The sequence below is a fragment of the Semicossyphus pulcher genome, unplaced genomic scaffold (assembly GCF_022749685.1).
Source record: "Semicossyphus pulcher isolate SPU_LCO1_2020_fin unplaced genomic scaffold, fSemPul1.0.p SCAF_18, whole genome shotgun sequence".
Classification (NCBI taxonomy): Eukaryota; Metazoa; Chordata; class Actinopteri; order Labriformes; family Labridae; genus Semicossyphus; species Semicossyphus pulcher.
The window spans coordinates 10,925,875-10,948,078 of NW_027211691.1; the positions used below are offsets into that span (position 1 = coordinate 10,925,875).

The 22,204-nt window shown below is 43.3% G+C and overlaps 2 protein-coding genes across 2 annotated transcripts; one reads left to right on the forward strand and one right to left on the reverse strand.

The window, feature by feature from the left end:
- The first annotated feature begins 820 nt into the window (after positions 1 to 820).
- Positions 821 to 13,316, forward strand: oplah (5-oxoprolinase, ATP-hydrolysing). The gene is made up of 28 exons (XM_069667556.1): positions 821 to 891; positions 1,666 to 1,879; positions 2,210 to 2,401; positions 3,320 to 3,434; positions 4,438 to 4,561; positions 5,068 to 5,263; positions 5,394 to 5,559; positions 5,814 to 5,952; positions 6,503 to 6,570; positions 6,987 to 7,162; positions 7,253 to 7,375; positions 7,468 to 7,580; positions 7,678 to 7,848; positions 7,963 to 8,100; positions 8,546 to 8,684; positions 8,906 to 9,018; positions 9,219 to 9,370; positions 9,464 to 9,624; positions 9,707 to 9,808; positions 9,893 to 10,067; positions 10,365 to 10,549; positions 10,644 to 10,790; positions 11,346 to 11,480; positions 11,585 to 11,734; positions 11,872 to 12,029; positions 12,114 to 12,274; positions 12,377 to 12,474; positions 12,642 to 13,316. The coding sequence occupies exons 2-28, from the start codon at positions 1,709 to 1,711 to the stop codon at positions 12,792 to 12,794; spliced, it is 3,921 nt and encodes a 1,306-aa protein (XP_069523657.1). The 5' UTR covers positions 821 to 891; positions 1,666 to 1,708; the 3' UTR covers positions 12,795 to 13,316.
- A 2,769-nt stretch (positions 13,317 to 16,085) lies between these two features.
- foxh1 (forkhead box H1) lies at positions 16,086 to 18,531 on the reverse strand. The gene is made up of 3 exons (XM_069667873.1): positions 18,055 to 18,531; positions 17,330 to 17,434; positions 16,086 to 17,057 (listed from the first exon to the last, which is right to left on the reverse strand). Exons 1-3 carry the CDS (start codon positions 18,529 to 18,531, stop codon positions 16,086 to 16,088), a joined length of 1,554 nt encoding a protein of 517 aa, XP_069523974.1.
- Between the last annotated feature and the right edge of the window lie 3,673 nt (positions 18,532 to 22,204).

Here is a 22,204-nt window from a genome sequence, read left to right on the forward strand (position 1 = left end):
CTAAGCCTGGCTGTTACTCAAGATACTCCTCCGGGCCCTTACCAACAATTTAGTCATCTCAATTTATCACATAAAATGAATTGATCTTTGCTTTCTTGCCCCCTTTGTGGGCAACTCTGCTTGAAGTCAAAGGTAAAGATCACTGCTACTTTACGCCATCCCATTCTTGTGAATATGACATCTCAGGGGAATTTCTTCACATATGGCACAAACGTCCTCTAGTTAGATAGAGAAATAAATAAAGAGATATTTGGACATACTATCTAAACAAACAGCAATATGTGGTGCATTTTAAGGCATATTTATTTAAAAACATGTAAAATAAACACGGTGTTTATTAGACAAATGTTTATAATATCTGACATTTAATCTGTTAACAGCATTGACAGCGCAGAGAAGGAACAGGACCACTCTATAGACCTCTGACCAACTACCCTGTCTATAAAATCTATGATCTGGACCACTCGGATTAGGGCCCCCTGGCGGTAGAGGTCGAGGTGGACAGAACCCATCTAACTGGTCTCAGGCACAGACTGCACACGTGTCGAGACAGCGTTACTAACACCTGGTGACGATTTAAGGGTACTACAGACAATGACATTTTGATATTGTTATATTTAACACACATGAACACAATTAAAAAGACACACATAGAGAAAACATACAATACTTGTACTCAGAGGATATTTTTTTTAATCTAGGGTCAGTAAATGATTAACGGGCTCCTGACAGAGGGGGGCGGGGTTTAAACCCCAAGCAGCAGCACAGAGAAATAGCTCCGACTACTTGGTGACTTCTTCGGTTTGGTTCCTATCGTATCGGCACCGGGCAGAGAGGTGAGGGGAGGAGGACCTGGCAGTTAGTGGATTATTGCAAGATTAAGAATCACAGGTAAGTTAAAATGTCGCTGCGGTAATGTTAGATTATTAAAATAGTACGCTTCACTGACTCTGAATCGGTATATACTGCACACCAGGAATGCACAGGTTGTTCCGTTAGCCACAGCATGAACCTTAAAGTATATAGCTCGTATCAATTGCATGGAGGAATTTCAGCCTTCTCATGTATTTTATCCATTATTATTGCACGTTAACTCTGGAACAGCCCAAACAAGAGTCTTGCTGCAGAAGCTGCTGCGAGTTTATGATCTCCTTATCTCACTTAATGGTGGCTGACTGGTTCATTGACATTCCTGCAGGGTTTCTCTGACATTTGTATGTTTTACAAGTAGGTATGCATTGATAAAAACATGCATGTGTAAACTCGTAATTCTGGCGTGCAAATGACAAAAAGTGTGACGTTAAGGGGGAAATCAAAGTTCCTATAAATTTGTTTTTATTTATTTAATATCAACAAATTATGATATAAACAAATATATAGGCAAAGATAAACATGAGGTGTTGCGTGTGTAGGAAGTGTGTTGTATGTGATGTTAGCAGCAAAATGTTAATCCAAACGAAATCAGGAGATGTGGAGACGAAAGAGCAAGTAACTTTTATAAGCTAAGGTGGGTTTGGTCAGAAATGCAGGCAGGGAGGGAGGATAGAAAGAAGTATAACTTATGTGAATGAACTGGTATCTCAGTCAGCGGTTCCCTTATCAGTACAATACTACAATACCAAATTGGCATAATAAACTCAGCTCTCTCACCTTGTCTAACACCAGTAAATCTCAGAAGTCTCAGAAGCAGCACCTCTCATTCGACACTATGGCTGAGACTAAGGGGAAATTTGACTTTGCCATCGACCGAGGGGGCACCTTCACTGATGTGTTTGCCCGGCTTCCTGATGGTCAAGAGAGAGTCCTGAAACTGCTGTCCCGGGACCCCCAGAACTACAAAGACGCTCCCACTGAGGGGATCCGCAGAGTCCTGGAAGAGGTAACATGACATCCAAAATAAACATTTCACTTGGAAATAAGTGTAACTTTGTGAGCCTCCTTTGGAAATTCTGTTAAAAGAATTTCTTTAGAAAAAGGTGGATTTAGCTTTTAAATAGATTTATATGTTGCCACAGGCATAACATGTGACCCTGTCTGTATTCAATCATATGGTAGGTCAGTGCATGGTCATTAAAAGGATACAAGTAGCTTGTTGTTAACTAGAGCAAAAGCAATCACCACTTTCAGCTGAAAAAAAAATCCAGTTTTTGTGATAATGGCTGTATGAACAGAATGTGTTATATGCACATTTATGCATATTTATTGGCAGGAAACAGGGCGGGTCTTTCCGCGTGACCAGCCTGTTGACACCTCCCTGATTGGCTGGATCAGAATGGGCACGACTGTGGCAACCAACGCGCTGCTGGAGAGGGAGGGAGAAAGGACTGCGCTCCTGGTCACACGAGGATTCAAGGACTTGTTACACATTGGCACACAGGCCAGGCCAAAGCTGTTTGACTTGGTTTGTAATTCTTGTTTTGTAACCTATTGATATATATATAGGTAAATGTTTGAAATTTAAAGGTAACAAGTGCACAGACACACTTATGTAACACTGTAACATGTTTTCTGACTGTAATATACAGTATGGGGTTTCCATGAGTAGCCCAGGTAGGGGTCTAGAATCCCTGCAACTCAGGGTTTAGTCATTATCTTATGTTAAAACATGGGGGCGGGTTTTGGAATTTGTCCCCAGAACAGATGTACCATTCCTAGTTTAAGTTGTCACTTATCTACAATACAATGCAGATACTTGCATAGAATGAAGACCAACGGAAACAGAAAAGGCTACATAGAATAGAACAATAGATTCTTCAGGCCTGCTCAGTAGCTCGTCTTGAAGAGTGCGCCACACAAGGCCCTTCAAATTAAAATGTAGCTTATCTTTACCCAGCTAAAGATGTGTGAAGATTTTAATGGTTATTGCATTTGCAACAACCCCTGCTTAGTGCGACAGGACGCTTGTGTGAGCTAGGTAAACAATGAACTATGCTTAGTTGCATGTCCTAAGGTCACACAAGTGAATGTGAGAGAAGTGGCAGTTTAAAGCTGTAAAGAGTCTGGGTCAAAGTGCAGCAATTCTGTCTAAGACCAGGGCGGCATTTGATTTTAAACAAGCAGCTTAAGGAGACAGAAAACCAGTCTAGTGCTCTAGAAGAGAAACGCTGTGACCTTCTGCTCTTATGTTTGCAACTGACATGAAATTGTCCTGAAAGTGGTTAAAGCTCTTCAATGAACAAAAAAACCCATCACATGCTGCAATATGTTTTGTTTATTTCCATCAGTATAACTTGCATGTACCCTTGGTTTAGACGCTTCTCTTGTTAGTGCACCTGCTTTAAATTTACACTGCCTGTGTGTTTTTTGTATGTGCACACAGGAGGTGGCAGTTCCTGAAGTGCTGTATGAAGAGGTCATAGAGGTGGATGAGCGAGTTGTGCTCAAGCAAGATGGCTGCCAGCTGCCAACAAAAGAGCCCAAACGTGTTGTCACAGGTGCGAAAAACAACTACTAAAGCTTCAAGTTATGGCTGAAACCCTGAAGGAATAACAGACTTGTTCTTTTTTTCAGTAAGCTAGCAGCTTCGCTTAAGCTAGCAGCTTGACTAAAGCTAGCAGCTTGGCTTGGTTAATGTCAGTATTACTCTGTTGGTTGGTTGGGTGGCGAGCCCACCAATTTCATCTGGAATTAAATATCTTAAAACACTTAGCTTTTATCTAGCCACATTAGTCAACATTTCAATTGGGTTTTCAGGTAAATGCTAATCTAATGTTAATTTCCAAAAGCCTTAGCTATATTTGTTGTTTAATCATAGTTAGCATATGTTAGCATGCTAATACTAACCCTGGGATAATTTATTTATTTATTTATTTATTTAAAAGGGACCATGTACAGTTTAAAACATAAATGTAACCATTTGATGCTCCGTACCAGATTATAGCTTTAAGCTAATTCACATCTGTTGTCCCTTTGCAGGTTAAAACAAAACAAAAAACAGGACATAATAAACAGTACAGAGTGAAACGTACGACATAGTTATACAAAAAAGAATACACCAAAAATACAAACCTACACACAAAGTAGCACATCAAAAAAGTATGCTCGTCAAATATGATAATGAACATAATAAACACACGTGCCAAACATCAGTATTTTAATTGTTAGCATGTTAGCATGCTGACAGTAGCACTTAGCTTAAAAGCACCACAGTGCCCCAGAACAGAACATCACAGAGCCTCATTGGCTGCCTGTAGAGTGTAGCTGGTTACAGATGTGCTTACTCATGCTTACTCAAGCATTACTTCTCATTTTGTTTGAACAAGCATCCAAAAGAGATTTACAAATTCTGGTTTCTCAAGTTATAAAGCCAGTAACCATTTTATTTTGTATAGTGAACACCCATCATTTCAATAGTTTCTTTCTCTTGTATTTACCTCTGAATCCCTTCTTTGATAGTAATCCTGATAATCTGTGTGTGTGTTTGCTGGTGTCCCTCAGGCAGTACTGGGGATTCTCTGGAGGTGTGGAAGGAGCTGGATCTGGAGAAAGTGGAAAAAGACCTGAGAGGAGTTCTTTCTCGCGGAATCACCAGCCTGGCTGTGCTGCTGCTGCACTCGTACACGTGAGTAGTACAGCTTGTTTTAGTACTCTTCTCTCTTAGGGGAGTATTTGTTAAAGAATGTAATGTGATATCTTGTCCTCCTTTTCTTTTATTAGCTTTGTCTCTGAGCCTGGAACCCACTTTATTTATTCTCACTTATAGAACATTTTGTTTTCTTGTAACTATGCACTCTTATGTAATTTTGGCTTTGCATGACTCTCTGGGAGTAGACGTATGTGCACTGTAGATGTCAGAGCTGTCTGGTGTCAAATAGCCTGTTTCTATTGTATGTGAAACCCATACTAGGTGGAAGTTCATGGCTGTACTCCAGTTTGTTCAATGAAAACCACTCTCAGTTCTGCAGACTAGTGTCTAATAAAATCAAAGCATCAAAGCATTTGAATTCAAGGTTAAAGTTAATGTTTTAAAGGGTTAAAAGTGATAAGGCAGACACAATATTATATTGCTTGCATAAGAGCTTTATGTTCTCTTTACCTCATTCCTCTCCCTCTCTCTCTCTCTTTCAGATGGTCCGATCACGAGAAAGCAGTAGGTGCCCTGGCGAATCGTCTGGGCTTCACCCAGGTGTCTCTGTCCAGCGCGGTCATGCCCATGGTGCGGGCGGTGCCTCGGGGCTACACCGTCTGCGCCGACGCCTACCTCACACCCAAAATTCACCAGTATCTAAAAGGCTTTACCTCTGGGTTTAAGAATGCCCTGAAGGTGTGTCTTTCTTTTGTTCAGTGCTTTATTTACTATCAAGGTGTAAATCAATAATGGTTGAGGTTAGGTGACCATGTAAGGCCCTATCTTGAGAAAAACCCCTCCATCTCTTACCTCTTTTTGTCCTCAGGATGTGGATGTCCTCTTCATGCAGTCCGATGGTGGTCTGACTCCCATGGAGCAGTTCTGCGGCTCCCGGGCCGTTCTATCCGGCCCAGCCGGAGGTGTGGTGGGCTACGCCATCACGTCTTACAGCCAGATGGAGAAGAAACCTGTGATTGGCTTTGACATGGGAGGTGAGTTGGTGGAATGTTTAGGAATACTGTTTGTCACTTCAACAATTACGGAGTGCTCAAAATATGTGAGGAACTTCCTGCTATTGTTTTGTAGTTCTTTGATGTCACAATTTTCAGTACATCTAATTTGTCATTATCACATGGTGATACTTTCTTTTTCTGATTTTCACTTACACTTGTTACAAAGTGTTACAGCCGTCATCTTTTCATGCTTCTTGTCCTCCTGACTGCCCCTGTCCTGTCTTTCTCTCCAGGAACGTCCACAGATGTAAGTCGGTATGCAGGACAGTACGAACACGTGTTTGAGGCTACCACAGCTGGAGTCACCCTGCAAGCACCTCAGCTGGACATCAACACTGTGGCTGCAGGTGGAGGATCACGACTTTTCTTCAGGTCAGTCCTAGATGATCTTTTGAAGTACATGTTTATATCACACACAAGTCTGTATACAGGTTATGTGGCTCTCAAGAGGGAGATGCACAAAGTCACATTTGCCTCAAGTGATGTCATTTGAGACAGCTACTACTCAAACTAAAATAAAGGGGCGTGGAGTTAGTGAGATCTGAGCTCAGCAGACTTCTGTAGCTCTTTCCTAAACTCTGCTTGCAGCCCCCATTAGTACATTAGCAGATAGTTGCATTGTGGGAAATGTAGGCACCAGGAAGAAAAACCCTGTGGAATAAACATATGATGATGCTTTGTGTGCAGTTTTGAATAGTGGCAACATAATTTATGCGTCTGTATCTTTCTGTTGGATTATTAACTGAGTGACTCACTTGTAGTGCTTTGACTCCAAAAGAATAACAAATAAAACACCTACAATAAATTTCAGATTTAAGCTTTGTAAAAGATGGTGTCAGTTTCTGTCAGTCAAAGTTTAGCATACGTTTTTTCCTGCTCCATGACTTCTCCTTTCTCTCTTATCTCTATACTTCCCTCTCAGATCGGGCATGTTTGTGGTTGGACCAGAGTCTGCAGGTGCACATCCAGGACCAGCCTGTTACAGAAAAGGTAACAGTTCCTCAACCTTTACTCCACTTTTGCAGTTTAAGTTCGTTTCTCACGTCCTGTTCCCTTCCCCCCTCTTCTGGATTGATGATCTGGTTCAGCTGTGTGAAGCGGCCTGATTGGCCTGATTCCAAGTTTAGGATGATACAGCTACAGCTTGCCTCTCGGTTCTCAGTTGGAGCTGTGATGTGGGCGTTAACATAAAGAAACTTTACTCTGTTTCTTGTTCATGTTCCCTGTAGGAGAGTTGGGAAACAGTTGGCTCTACTTCAAAAACATATGCTCAGCACCTTTCCACAGCTGCACTTTGACAACTCTCACAGAATTGCATGTGTTTTAAGTACAAGACCGAAACAGAGAGAGAGGTGAGTGATGAGTATGGAAGAATTAAATATGTATTCCCTGTGGGGTTTTCTCAGGTGGTCCTCTGACTGTAACCGATGCTAACTTAGCCCTGGGTCGCCTCCTCCCCTCCTTCTTCCCAAAGATCTTTGGGCCCGGCGAGAATGAACCGCTATCATTGGATGAAACCATGAAGCATTTTAACCGTCTGACCCAGGAGATCAACCTCTTCTTGTCCTCTAACCAATCACAGGCAATAATATTTACTGACATATTCAGCAGAGACTTATATTTTCTGTGTTAAAGACAAACTAAAATATTCTTTTCATGTTTTCATTTGCAGATTAGCACAAACGGGGCTAACCACTCACACAACAGAACAGAGATGAGTGTGGAGGAGGTTGCTATGGGATTCATTCGCGTTGCAAACGAGGCCATGTGTCGGCCAATAAGAGCTCTGACACAGGTATACATTTTGGGTTTTGAAAAAGGTTGTTTAATGTGTCAAACCTTTATCTTTTATGTGTCTTTCTCCCCTTCCTCCCCTCACCATCATAGGCTAAGGGCCATGACACATCTCAGCATGTGCTGGCATGTTTCGGGGGTGCCGGGGGCCAACATGCTTGCGCTATTGCCCGAGCCCTCGGGATGAAAACCGTCTTCATACATAAGTAAGTGCTGCTTCCATGTTCTATGTAAAAAAGGGCCTTGTTCATGTTACATGTGTTGGCTGTAATATGTCTTCCTCTGTGTGTGTGTGTGTTGCAGATACAGCGGCGTGCTGTCAGCCTACGGTCTGGCTCTGGCTGATGTGGTGGAGGAGGTGCAGGAGCCGTGCTCGCTGAAGTACGAGCAGAACTCTTTGAGGGAGCTCGATCAGAGGGTGGAGCGGCTCTCAAAACGCTGCCATGATACACTGTGTGCACGCGGATTCACCAGGTCAGCACCTTTAACCTCATGCTTTTCTTGGTGTGATAAGTTCACTCATTGTCACTGTGAAACGTTTTTTGAGTCATGCACCTTTTAACAAGCCTTGTGTCTCTTCCTCTCCAGTGCTCAGATAAGCACTGAGGTTTTCCTCCACCTGCGTTATGAGGGCACTGACTGCGCTCTCATGGTAACCGCTGCCGGTTATCCTAGCAACGCCCAGTCCTGTAAAGCTGGAGATTTCCGCAGTGCTTTCACTAAGCGGTGAGCTCTTTGTTTATGCATTTGGTCGATGATTTGTTATTTAATCAATGTAATTAGCTTTTGCCCATGATTGAATAAATCATTGGAACTTTCACTTCTACTCCTTCATGCCGTCTTAACATACAAATACATGGGTGTGGGCTTAGCTTAGTGGTTAAATCAGTGGCCCATGTGCAGAGGCTACAATCCTCGATGTGGTGGCCCCGGTTCGACTCGCACCCTCGGCTCTTTGCCTAATGTCATCCCCACTCTCTCTTCCCCTGTTTCTGACACTATTCACCATCCTCTCTCTCAATAACGGCATAAAAGGCCAAACAATCATCTTAAAAAAACAATAACATACAAATGCACCATCAAGTTAATGTATGTGTTGCAGTTTCTCTAACCTTAATCACTCTCTATTTCCTGTTTCTGTAATGTGATGCCTTGTCGTTTCTTCTTTTAGTTATCTGAAGGAGTTTGGATTCACTATTCCTGACAGACCCGTCATGGTTGATGACATCAGAGTGAGGGGTTGTGGGAAATCTGGGATCAAATCAGTGTATAAAACAAAGATGAGCCACGGACAGGCCAAACCAGTCAAGGTATATGGACTTTTTTATACATGCACACCTGTATACACATGTATATACAAGCACACTCTTTTAGTTAGAGAAAAATAGAACCATCGGGTTCAAGCCTACATATTTATATATAGCTTACACAATAGCTAACAATTAAAACATTTATAAATGTATTATTTTATGTTATGAAAGGTCAGGTATTGGGTCTGAAAAAAGCTTTGTGTCTCTGTTTGCCTCTGCAGATGACTAAGTGTTACTTTGAGGAAGGTTACCTGGACACCAGTGTGTATCTGTGGGAGGAGCTGCCATGTGGTCACAGCATCCAGGGACCAGCCATCATCATTGACAAAAACAGGCAAGCGTATACCTCTTACTGCTATTATCAGGTTTCAAATGAAGATCCATGGAGCCTTTTTTTAAGTCAAGATCTTAAGTATCAGTCTTTTTTTCAGCCTTGTTGTGTTAAATTTCTGCCTTTTCTCGTCTAAGTTTAAGTATTAAAAACAAACTGCAATAATTCCTGTACTCATATTTTGCTGTTCTTTCCTCCATCAGCACCATCCTGGTGGAGCCGTGCTGTGAAGCCTGTCTGACAGAAGGGGGCGACGTTTGCATGTCTGTGGGCTCTGACCCTCACTGCGCGCTCGGCACTGAGCTCAACACCGTGCAGCTCTCCATCTTCTCACACCGCTTCATGAGCATAGCAGGTACACTCAGAGAGGAGACTGAAGGCAGTCATGTAGTGACATTTAAAGCCTTGGTAACTTGGTAACCTCTCATTTTGCTTTGTTCCTCTACAGAACAGATGGGTCGAGTTCTCCAAAGAACCTCCATCTCCACCAACATTAAGGAACGTCTCGACTTCTCCTGCGCTGTGTTTGGACCAGACGGTGGTTTAGTGTCCAACGCGCCCCACATCCCTGTCCACCTGGGGGCCATGCAGGAGACCGTTCAGTACCAGGTGAGGGGTGTGTACCTTGTTTGTTTCAGTGTTTAGATGTAATACTGAAAGACTAAACACCCAGTTCTTCCTCTCTGTGCAGATCAAATCTTTGGGGAACAAGCTGAAAGAAGGCGATGTGATCCTGAGTAACCACCCGTGTGCCGGAGGGAGCCACCTCCCGGACCTCACAGTCATCACACCCGTCAGTCTGGCCTCCTTTCTGATTCTCTATCCTTCTTTTGGCCGTCATTACAACCTCGCTTACTTACTGTTTTATCCCCCACAGGTGTTCAGGAAAGGCGTCAGCAGGCCAGTGTTCTTTGTAGCCAGCAGGGGGCACCATGCAGACATTGGAGGCATCACTCCAGGCTCCATGCCCCCTCACTCCACCTCCCTGCAGCAGGAGGGGGCTGTGTTCACTTCCTTTAAACTCGTCACTGGTGGTGTCTTCCAGGAGGAAGGTAAGAGAGGAGGAGGTGAACTGATGAAAGGAGGAAGTAGAGATAAAACAGAGCTGCGTCTTGTCGACTGGTCAAGATAAAGACTCTTTACATTGTCTTCGTGAAATCATATTTCTGAGACTATTAACATGAATTAACTTGTATTTTATTTTAAGAAATAAACGCTAATCATCCTCCAACTTCTCCACATCAACATTCATCTCATTTTCTGTCCTCTTACTTCCCATAATGCTTTTCTTCCCTGCTGTTTTCCCCCCCGGATTCCTCTCCCGCCTGTTCCCTGTGTCTCCCTATCAGCTGTAACTGAAGCTCTGATGGCTCCGGCCCAGTACCCAGACTGCTCTGGGACTCGTAATCTCCATGACAACCTGTCAGACCTGCGGGCTCAGGTGGCGGCCAATCAGAGAGGCAGCCAGCTGGTGGGGGAGTTGATTGACAGCTACGGGTTAGCTGTGGTCCAGGCCTACATGGGATACATTCAGGTACCTGTGGGAACTAATAAACAATATAACAGATACAGAGATGTTGTTATTATGGAAGTATTGTTCTTACACAGCCTGTGTGTTCATGTTTCAGAGTAATGCAGAGCTGGCAGTGAGGGACATGCTGAGAGACTTTGCATGTCGCAGACGTCAACAGACCGGCTCCTTGGAGGTGGAGTCGGAGGATTTCATGGATGATGGGACGCCAATTAGGCTGCGGGTTCAGATTAATGAGGAGGAGGTGAGCAGGGAGAAACATAAGCCGCTTTCCCACTGGTCAAAAAAAACACTAACACCAGGGTTTTTTGCTTAGTGGGAAAGGCTACAATCGGCATTCAGACCCGGGTCAAATGACTCTGCAGTAGACCCGGGTAATTATCGCCTCGGCACGCTAATCTCCCACCCCTTTCTGCCGCGATGCTATGCTCCAGCGGTAACTTCTGCGACTCCTCGTCATCTCAGCTACAAATTCCGCCTTTCTCCGTCCGAGCAGCGCTCGAACATCGTTCCAAATTTGTCGGCGCCGAGTTTGATAAACAGACTGAATGAGTAGTAGATACAATAAAGACCTAACCACCGTAACATCTTCACTGTTTACTAACTCTGTTTACGGCGCGTTTGTGACGTCAGACGGTGACACAGCAGAAAAGAGGCCGAAAGAAGTATACGTCACTGGCAATGGGAAAGGCATCTATAAGCGGGCCTTCCCAGGTCTGAAAACCCCGCGCTAATTTCAGGGGGAAAGGGGTATTAGAGTTATTGTCTCATTAAAGTCTAAAACCCTCCGTCTCCACAGGGCAGTGCGGTGTTTGACTTCACAGGGACGGGAACAGAGGTGTGGGGAAACTGCAATGCTCCACGCGCCATCACCCTCTCCGCCCTCATCTACTGCCTGCGCTGCATGGTCGGACAGGACATCCCCCTCAATCAGGTGAAGATAGTTAACCTCAGACCCCAGGCTGGAAAGTTCAAGGTTTGATTACTTTTTTTTTTTTTCTAGCAGGCATGCTCAGTCATAGCTTCCTTTTTTTGCAGGGCTGTCTTGCACCAGTCGAAATCATCATCCCCCCTGGCTCAATCCTTCAGCCTTCCCAGAATGCAGCTGTAGTTGGAGGAAATGTGCTCACATCTCAGAGGGTGGTTGATGTAATTTTCAGGGCGTTTGAGGTGTGCGCAGCTTCACAGGTGAGGAGAAACTGGAATTCGACATACATTTTTTGACACTTTTTGGGTAATTTAATTGAGATTTAATTGATAAACATGAAAAGAAAAACTGCAAACCTGTGTACGTGTGTTTTTCTTCCTGTTTTACTTTCCATCAGGGCTGCATGAACAACATTTCATTTGGCAGTGAGAGGGTAGGTTACTATGAGACAGTTGCCGGGGGAGCAGGGGCAGGGCCCAGCTGGAACGGGCGGAGTGGCGTTCACAGTCACATGACCAACACCCGCATCACTGACCCCGAGATTTTAGAGAAGAGGTCAGGCATTAGTTTGAATATTTAAAGTCTACATTTGTTGTGTGCGTTTTTCTATAGAATTGATGTGTGTGTTGCTGTGTTCAGATATCCAGTCATTTTAGAGCAGTTCTCTCTGCGGCCCGGCTCAGGAGGAACAGGGAAGTACTGCGGTGGAGACGGCGTGATGCGGAAACTCATGTTCAGGAGCAAAGTGGTTCTGTCTGTACTGACGGAGAGACGCTCCATGCGCCCGTACGGCCTGCAGGGTAAACCCAAAAGTCCTCTGCAGGCATTTTCATGTTGTTGTTTTGTTGTCTCACTCAGATATGTTGTTTATTGATAAGGGGCCTCTTTCTATCTTTCATTAGGGGGTGAAGACGGTGCAGCAGGGATGAACCTGCTTCATAGAGCAGACGGCCGAGTTCTCAACCTGGGAGCCAAAACCAGCGTCAGCCTTCAGCCTGGGGTAAGACTGCAAAATTACTATGCTTAGTGTTAACCATATTAATAACAATCTGACTGGCATATGATAAAGTAATATGCTAGATTACTGCTGCACATTTTTAATAGACTCCAGTGTGTTAATAATGATTTGTCTTAACCCACTCTGTCTCTGCTTGTCTCCGCCTACAGGACATGTTCTGCCTCTTCACCCCTGGAGGAGGGGGATACGGAAGAGAGGAGGACACGAACAAGAGGCCTCAGAGTAAGCGCAGGCGCTTGAACGAGACTTTCCCCGAGAGAGGCAGCGTCTTCGAATACCGAATGGCACAAGAGGGAGTGTGAATAAAATAAAAGAGAGAGAGGGAGAATAACAGCTAAACCAGAGGAGGAGGAGAAGGAAGGAGGTGGGGAGGTTACAGGAACTCAAGCACAATAAGGCATGGATAGTGGGGCCTTTTGACAAAGATGGAAACATGGAGTGGTAAAAACAGTTTCATCGTTTAGCTGTGAGGAATAAAGAAGACGTGTCTTTATATATTAGAAAATAAAAACTTTCAAAGCTTAGGTGTAGGTCAGCAATAGAAGTGTCACATGTCCTGGTTTATGAGAAACCTTTGAGGAACTCTGAAGTTTTGCAGATCTGTTTTGATAGCACATGTCCAAGTGTACATTTCATTTTATAGATAACCTAACCTTTGCTAACTAAAATGTTTTTTAGGTTTATTTTTGAATTAATTAAAGTCTAACTGAAGAAAAAAAGCCAACAATGTGAAGCTAATGCTAATCTGTTTTTAACTGGAACAGCCATTTAACTAGCTAACAATTAGATGTGGTTACTGGAGAAATAAAACAAATAAACATAATTTTAACTCGTGAAATTGTCCTCGTTTTTTGCATATTTTTTTAGTCAGAGGATTTTAAATAAAACACTTAACAAACACTACTCATGGGTTACTGATCAGGGACTGGCAACAAACACACAAACCACCATGGCCCAGTGTGAACACCGGTCATACATGTAAATTCATGAGAGTGACGGTTCAGATACAACCCAGAATCGTTGTGTGTGTGTTTGGGGGAAGGGGACATGTCCCTGTTTTAAGTGGTGTCCCCCTCCTCCCATCTTTGGGTAAGGAATGATCAGGGAGAAAAGGAGGAAGGACGACGAGGGAGTGCAGGCATGCGTAGGCTGTTGATAAAGAGATAGTGGGCACAGCAGTGGAAGCAGCAGGAGGCTGACGGCTGCTGGACTGTTGATGTAAATCAGCCGGCTGTGTGTGTGTGTGTTAGGTGTGTGTGCTGGAAACTCCAACTCAGAGGCCACGGACTGTGGATCAAAGATAGTTTTTCTCGTCTGTAGATCACAATTCCTGTTGTAAAGCAATCTATCATAATAAGAGGATTTGAGGCTTACCCCCTGCTGCAACCAGGAACAACCTCTCAATCATTTTACTTTACCCACTGGCTGATATACAGATTTATGTTTTGGGGATCTGCACTCTGGTTAATGTGGGTCTCTGACTACAGGAAACACCCATGGATCAAGAGAAAGACCTTATTTGTTGCATAATATATCAACAGTCAATTCAAATGCCAAACACAAACAGAACTACCTGAGGCTTTGGCAGGACATAGCCTAAAAAAAGTAAATACAGTTTAGTAGAAAAATACAAATTGACTGAAGTACAAAGTGTTTTTTTCTTTTTGATAATATTTCTCAACTGGCAGTTAGTTGGTTGTTAAAAGTAAACCAGAAGCTAACTTAGCAAATGTTAGCATGCTAACACACTAAACTAAGATGTTAAACAAAGCAAATATCAGCATGTTAGTTTTCTCATTGTGAGAATTTTAGCATGCTAATGTTAGCATTTAGTTCAAAACACCTCTGTGCATAAGTAGTCTTGCAAAGCTGCTAATGTGGCTACAGTACAGTACTACTTCTAGAAGACTAAGCTAGCCTGTAGTTAGTTGTGTAGACACTAAAAAAACGTTTCTTTTCCTCATTTGAGGTACTTTGAATGTCTTCATCTTGTACTTCATCTTATATATATATATATATGTCACTATTTTTGACAGTTGGAGTTCTCCATCATATTGTGACTAAGTCTCTTTACTCAGAGAACCAAGGTTACAACGTAACCAAGTGTTATTCTGCAAACCAGTAAAATTTTACTTAAATTTATCAATAATCGAACATTGAAATGCATGTCAGAGTAACACTCACACAAGTGCATTGTTTTGTTATATTAAGGAGGACTTGTACATTAAGTATTTGGACTTGGTGGTATGGTTAATTTAATGCCCTAACTACTTGTTAAGTAAATCCCACATGAATAAATGCACATTAACACCATTTTAAAAAAGAATAATTAAACATTTTTTTGTAATGAACATTCTGTTTTCTTATTTCCATACACAACACTGAGCAGCAGAGTTAAAATAAACCACATTTTATTACATACCCTGTTCAACTCGACCTTCTTTTGAAACTTCTGAGCTGCTTTCACTTCAGCTCAGTACTGTACAAACGTTTAACAAGACCACAGGAAGAAGCCAAAAAAAACCCCCACAACATTCACCTGTCGAAGTAGTCAGACACTTATAAACAATTTTCCTTTTGAAGTTCATAACGACGTCAAAATAGTGCAAAAAAACAGCAGTGCAGAGTGTACAGGACACATGTACCTGAGGTAGATACGGGTGGTGTCATAGTGGTTGATTGTCTCCAGTGGCCTGAGAACATGCAGCATTAAAAAAAGGTTCACTGTCATCTAAAATGTTGCCAATATGTTGAATAAAAGTTGTTGTAAACCTGTTAAACTAAAGCAGTAAATTGAAAAGGCCAGTTATAGGACCAAATTCCGGTACAGCTTTTTATGAGGTATATACTGCTCTTTTAGCTGCATAGCTATACAGACAGTCCACACTTTAGCAGCACAAGACATTATTTAAAATCAAACCTGTCCTGTATATTTCACAGTCTGGATGAGGAAACAATAACACAAATGTATGTAGACATAAAAACTGCACAAACACACACCCTGATATAGGAAAAAAGTAATTTACCAATAAATCCTTCATTCTGCTTCATATACTAACAGACACCGGACTGTAAAAAGGATCTTATACATTGTAGTTTGATATTGCTGTATGTAACATCTACAGTCCGGCTATAAAATGTTGGCAAAGTTCAAGATTAAACCCAACATTACATTCAGCAGTCACCGTAGGTAGAAACCGTGTAAGGAAGCATCAACAGTTCAAATACGATTGGCAGTGCAAAGAGCCTGTAGGAGTACACACTCCATACCATGGAGAAATGAGGTAGATACTTGTTTGTTGTATAGCTGTTTGAGGTCAGTTTTCTCCAATGAAACCACTCCAAATATTGATAAGAAAGAAGACGCTATTTACTTTTAAAACAGAAAAAAGAAAGTATTATATTCTGTAGTGCAGCGACCTTTTGCATATTAAACAGTCGATGTTTCCGGTGCTCAGCGTAGTGGTAGAGAGTAGTGTTTGGTTGTCCTTGTGGATGTTGATGAAGCTCCCCGTCCTGCATCATAGTTAGCATCTGTGCAATTCTGTGTAACAGTACGACTCAGTATGAGTAAGAAAAGTTTGTATTCAGAGTCAGTACTGAGGGTACCTGTTTAAAGGAGGTCCATTCTGCAAGGTGTACTGACTGGGTGGTTGATGATGTGAGAGAGAGTTTTGATTGGTTGGTACTAACACATCGAACACACTTTTATTTGGAGGCACAGATTGTAACATGTTGTCCAGGTCCATGATGAGGGGCGGGGCTTGGACCGAAACTCGTCCGTTGGGGAGGATCGGCCAATAGGCATGACTTAAGAAGTGACCAGGTGCGACAGGAGAGCTACCGTAGCTGTAAAGAGGAAGTCCGCCATGCAGCGGCATTAAAGGACTACCGTTGAACCGCATGCTCGGTGGGGCAACAGCATTCGGGGGAGCGTACTTTGCATAGGAAGTGGGGAGCTCCCATGGAGGTGCAACAGCCTCCCGTCGGGCTGATTTGTGCAGAGGAGGTCTGTAGTCCTCATAACCATCCGACCCAGCTTCACCATCAAGAGAAACACGCTTCCCAGACAGGGACATCCCCTTCCATTCCTCATCAGAGGAGGAGGAGGAGGTAGAGGCCGGGCTGGCAGAGCTGGCCGAGGCGCTGCGGGCAGAGGAGGCGTAGCGAGGTCGAGGAGGTGGCGAAGAGCGAGGGCGATCAAGCTTACCCCAGCAGTCCCTGGAAGACACGTCCATGTCCCCAGAGGCACTAGGCGGTCGAAGGGTGTGCAGCAGAGAGTCAATGGCGAACGAAGAGTCCAGTTTTGGTCGGAACAGATCCTCCTGTGGTGGGGAGGGGTTCCCTGAGCGCATAGGAGGGAGGGGGGTGACGTGGGCAGAGGGTGGCTCTGATTCTGGCTTGTGTCCCTGCAGGATGTAAGGGGCCAGATCCTGGGCGAAGATGGTCTCATCCTGGCGCGACACAGCCGTGTTCTGCCTCTTGAGGAGCTCCAGAGGAACACGACTCAGCTCTACTGCCCAGAAGTTGCCTTTGCCCTGAGGCTTCCCCGGGTCCTTCAGCACCTACAGGTGGAAAGAGGACAGACAGTGAGAGGAGCACTTGGTCTGACAACCTGGTCAAGCAGGACTGACCTAGTTTCACACTTAACCATCACAATAACAGTGGATACAATCTAAAAACAGGTTTAAAGGTTCAACCAAAAGCCCTTGGAGCATATTTCTATAATTAAACGTGGTCATAGACCTCTGTTCATAAAATCAGAACTTTTTCAATCAGAGCCAGTGACAAGACTAAACAAGGATTTAACCATGAAATTGTAAAGCAGTTTTCATACCTTCACAAAGCAGTCATAAGATGAGAGGTTGTGTCGCACAGAATCTCGCCAGCCTTTGTAGTTTCCTTTGAAGAAAGGGAAGAGAGTGCTGATCTCCTTGAGGATCTGTAAATAAAACAAAAGTATCAGTAAGTCTGTCTGAAAAAGATGCTCGTCTTCACTGTATTTCAATCTGGGTATACTCTGTGACAGGCTACTGCAGTATACATACACTCTGATGTGGCAGCTTCTCATACTGTAATGCTTCAAAGATTTTAATAGATGCAGTCAAGAAGTTTAACACTACTTAATACAATTATTTAAGTTGCATTGGCAGTACATTTACAGTAAAGGGCCATCAACTGAAACGCGATTTCGCCATGAACTGTATATCTTCTCACTTCCTGATACAGATCAGTGTCTGGTTTCACTCCCCTCCCACCTTATCAAAGCAAACCAGGAATGGAAGTCACTCAAGTGTCACCAAGAGGCTGCTGTTCTGTGTCACTTTGTGAACTGTAAATGATCTGTCAGTGTGTAATAGTATTAGGTAATAGTTGGTTTAAATTAACTCTTTGATTAAACGTACATTACTCTTAGGAATGTCAATTAAATGCTGCGTAAACAAAGGGAGCACCAGAAGGAGCACCGTGCGTAAAACACACCATGCGCCACCTCTACCCAAATTTCCCCAAATATAGCACTATACGCACTGAAATACGCGACTAATAAAAATTCACTCTTACCTCAGACAACGTCAGTTTCTTCTCTGGGGACCTTTGGATGACCATAGCAATCATAGCGAGGTACGAGTATGGAGGTTTTGGATACCGCTGATAGTTCTTTTTCTTCCCACCGCTGCTGCTACTCTTCCCTCCTTCACTGTTCCACGAGTCCCGGGTAATAGTTTCCTGCTTGAAGTTTGCATCCTGAGGATTCGGGTACGATGCGTCCACTGGTATGGCTTTATCCATAAATGTAGTGGCACTGGTGATGTGTTCAGGGCGCTCTGCGAGCTTTTCCAAGCGCGGCGGCTGCTGGGGAACCATCTGAGCCGGGTGCTGGTGAGGCCAATGCTGGGCTGGAGTGCTCCGCGCTATACCGCTGTGAGGAAAACTCTGCTGCGCATTTCTGTGGAAGTCAAGTTGATGGCCGTGATGCTCTCCGAGGTGGGGCAGAGAGGGTAATGCCAAGAGGCTCGGCTCCGGCCAGTGTTTTGTCATGCTGATCAGCCAAGGGGGGAGAAGATCGGTCCGCACGTTTGGACAGGAGCGCGGAGAGGGGGAGGGAGGTCAAAGAGTCGGTCCTTAACTTCTGGCAGACTGCTGGCTCCAGCCTGACTCTATTTGAAGAGCAAACAATTAACAGTTTCATGTAAATCCCGCTGCGTAATCGAGGGGAGAATGACGCGTTATCTGAGAGCAGAATGACTGATCGCCCCGGGGGGGTGGGGAGGGTCTGTGTACGAGGAGGGGCGAGAGAAAGACAGTAAACCTGTAAATAACCCTATGATAATATCAACATGCCACTTACAACGCAGAGATTCAGAGTTTGCTTTGGAATCAGTGCTTAGAAGATTTACGCACGAGGGCCTTAAATTCTAAGCGCGTAATTGGCACTTAAAACAAACACCAAAGTTTGTTTTTAAAAACTCCAGAGATACGGGCAACATTTTATTTTACTAACTCAATTAATTTGATAGAAAATGTTGTCTTGGCCATAAAAAAAAATCGTAAAGAATCTATTCTCGAGAGTGACACTCGGGCGCAGAGGCGAAAAGTAAAACTTGTGGGGGATGGGCGAGGTGCAAGAAAGAAGTAATCTCGATTGAAGCTTACACGCAATCAACAATTTTAGGTGAGCAATAAACATAAGGAATTGCTAATATACAAACGTGGAAACATTAAGAAATGGGCAATTGCAATAATTTGTTAAGTATGTCCTTTTCATTGATCGAATGTATAATTAAAGACAAATGCTTTTAGATAGTTAGGAACACATCGAAAGTAGCCAAGTTACACAAGCTAATATTGAGGCAGGTTAGCCTCTTATAGAAAGTTACCAATACACATGAGAACCCCCCTAAAGACTCTTATTTTTATGTAAAACATACAAATTTGAATCCGCCTGCTGATGCAGAATAAATCATTTGGATGTACTATGGTGCTGCGAGAGCGCGCAACATTCAGGGAGAGTTTTACGCACAGTGGGTTCTCACTGTGACTACGCAGGATGTCATTCGGTGTTGAAGGACTAAGTTTCGGGAATGCACGTCTTTTGTTCACGTTAACGTAGTGCTAATGTGCAGACGCTTTCTTCCCAGCAAGACCGTGAAAACAAGTTGGATTAGGAGGAACCCCATTGGCAAGCTGGAGCCTTTTCCTTCCCAAAGGAGCTGCTTAGCATGTGTGGAAATACGGGGGCCATTCAACACCATTTGTGGGTTTTCTGGCGCTTACAAGCTGCTAAGTGTCGTTGTTGGGTCGGACATTCACACCTTGGAACAGGGGCAATCATGTTTTACCGAAATGTTGGAAACAGCCTCAAACCAAAACTACTTCACACCATGAATAAACAACCTCCTGTGCCTTTCTCTATCATTTATTAATTCTGATATTAAGCTATAAAGTTGTATTAATGTCCTCTTAATCAGCATGTCTGTTTAAATGATAGATATATTACAGCTGATAAGATAACGAGACTCCACTCTCTCGTGCATGGACTTGATGTAAAATGTGTTCTCCTCCTGAGCGATAGGAACTATTTGATTTGTGCGGAAGCCCTGCCACCCCCTGTATGAAATACTTACCACGTGAATTTGCAGCTTTAGTCATTCTTGCCGTAAAACAAACGGTTTGATTTTGTTTTTTCAGGTCAGACTGCTTCCCGTGGGCTCAGAGTTGCAAACCTTCCTCACCTGCTGCAAGTAATTTTCTTCTCTGGTTTCCAAACACTGTTGCATGTCCAAAAAATGTTTGTCTCCCTCTGGTGGTTTCAGGCAAAAGTCACTGAGAGCGATACTTTTATTTTGTAGTAAACACGACAGGTCTTCAGATATCAAACACTCACTCACAGAGTCGTCTGTGTTCAATTCAGCTATTTTTCATAAATAAGAATTACACCGTTTTTTTGGAAGGTGCAGATAAAACATGTACAGGCAAAACCCCTCATCCATCATACTCAATGTTCAAGACCCATTAACATGCATTCACACAGAGAAGTGCTCAGCTCCAAACACTCTGATTTCAATACAAACTGTCAATCTATCTCTTCCTGTCTACCGGAGTGCCAGTTAATAGGTTTTGCCTGGATTAGTGATCCTCGCATGAGAAGAATGGGGAGCCATATGAATAGGACAGCATCCAGGACAAGGCTGTTCACATAGGCTGATTGTGTCCGGACAAATCCCCCCTAAGCTGCCCTGAGATGCATCCTGAGACTGAAACTGAGAGGAGGAATGAAGTCTAGCTGACCTGTAGGTAGAGAGAGAGAGAAAGTGAGAGGAAGTTTTTGTTGTGCTGTGACATCTTAATTCCTGCAAGAGGGAGTATAGAGTGTGAGTTTGTAGCTCACAGAGACAGAGGGATATCTGTCTCTGAATGTATTTCTGCCACAACCACAGTGTAACATGTGCACGCAGAGCTTTGAAAAGACTTAACAGTAACTTCCCTTATCAGGCATGTATACGGGATTCTTTGGATAATACACAGTAAAATGTTTCCAAATTCTTTAGGAGAAAGAAGTGCCAAAGAATGCTGTTCCCTGATTAGTCTGTTATCCAATACGTAAGAATGTTGTGACCTGTTTTGGTATCCAAAAATATTCCAGGGCCAACCCAAATCTCGAATAAAACCAACTCTGATCTGCATAACAGTTGGCCGTGGCCCACACTTTGGGAATCAATGCTGTAGATTATTCTAAGCACTCTTTCTTTGCTCTTTTCTTTGGTGGCATTTCATGCAAATGTTCCTCGATATCAAACATTATATACTGAGGACCAGGGATGTAACATTAGCTCATGCTTTAGAGCTTCTTCACTGCGTCTGAGCAGAGCGGCACTGCTGTGTTGGTTTGGTAGTGTACTGCAGGAGGCAGCAGATCACAGCTTCGCCTCTGTCTGTCTGTTTCTGAGTATCAGCAGCTGATACTGATGCTGCTGGCAGCTTCCTTTAGATTAACAAACCAGTCAGACAACCCAACTGTATACGGTTGGCCAAATGTGTTTAATTGATGTTTAATTATGGGGCTGTTATGTGTTCAGGCTTGTTTTGAGAGTACATCCAAGAGGGCAAACACACCCGAGCACTTTATTGTGAAAAGGCCGCAGTGCTTTTATATTTGTCCAACCAGATAAATAGTAGAAAGATGACAGTAACTCTGCGACACACACATGGCTGTACAAACACAGACTTAGGCACACAAACACACCCTTTACATTCAAATACTTTTACACAGTGGCATGTCTTAGTCTTACTATTTGCTAGAATTAAACCAATGCTTGCAAATTAAGCAAATTATCTGTTTCCTAATCTGCAATTCATTAATACTTCAAGCTCCTGTGAGGAGTAGTATTAATAGTAGTAGTAGTAGTTTTTTGCTGTTCATGAAACAGACTGAAATCAATTCTGATGACTCTATATGACCTACAAAAGCAAACCAGACCATCAGTGACAAGATTGATTATTTCTATATAGTTATTTTTTATGCCTGAAACTGCAGGTGGGGGGTAGGTGTCAGACGAAGCGATTAACTGCACACTGCCTTTGTTTACATTTTACAGAGCAAATATATGACTGTTAAAAAAAGCAGGATGAGACTGACATAAAGTCCCTCACAGCGGCTTTAATTTGGTGCAAATGCATTAGCAAGACTTATTTTTGCTAATATTTTAGCTCT

Excerpts from the sequence above, each read along its gene's own strand:
- oplah (XM_069667556.1), top strand. The coding sequence starts at position 1,709 with ATGGCTGAGACTAAGGGGAAATTTGACTTTGCCATCGACCGAGGGGGC. Across the intron at positions 4,562-5,067 it reads CTGCTGCTGCACTCGTACAC|ATGGTCCGATCACGAGAAAG; the intron begins GTGAGTAGTACA and ends TCTCTCTTTCAG. Across the intron at positions 9,625-9,706 it reads AGGAGACCGTTCAGTACCAG|ATCAAATCTTTGGGGAACAA; the intron begins GTGAGGGGTGTG and ends CTCTCTGTGCAG.
- foxh1 (XM_069667873.1), bottom strand. The coding sequence starts at position 18,531 with ATGACAAAACACTGGCCGGAGCCGAGCCTCTTGGCATTACCCTCTCTG. Across the intron at positions 17,435-18,054 it reads AGAAACTGACGTTGTCTGAG|ATCCTCAAGGAGATCAGCAC; the intron begins GTAAGAGTGAAT and ends TTTTATTTACAG. Across the intron at positions 17,058-17,329 it reads CTTATGACTGCTTTGTGAAG|GTGCTGAAGGACCCGGGGAA; the intron begins GTATGAAAACTG and ends TTCCACCTGTAG.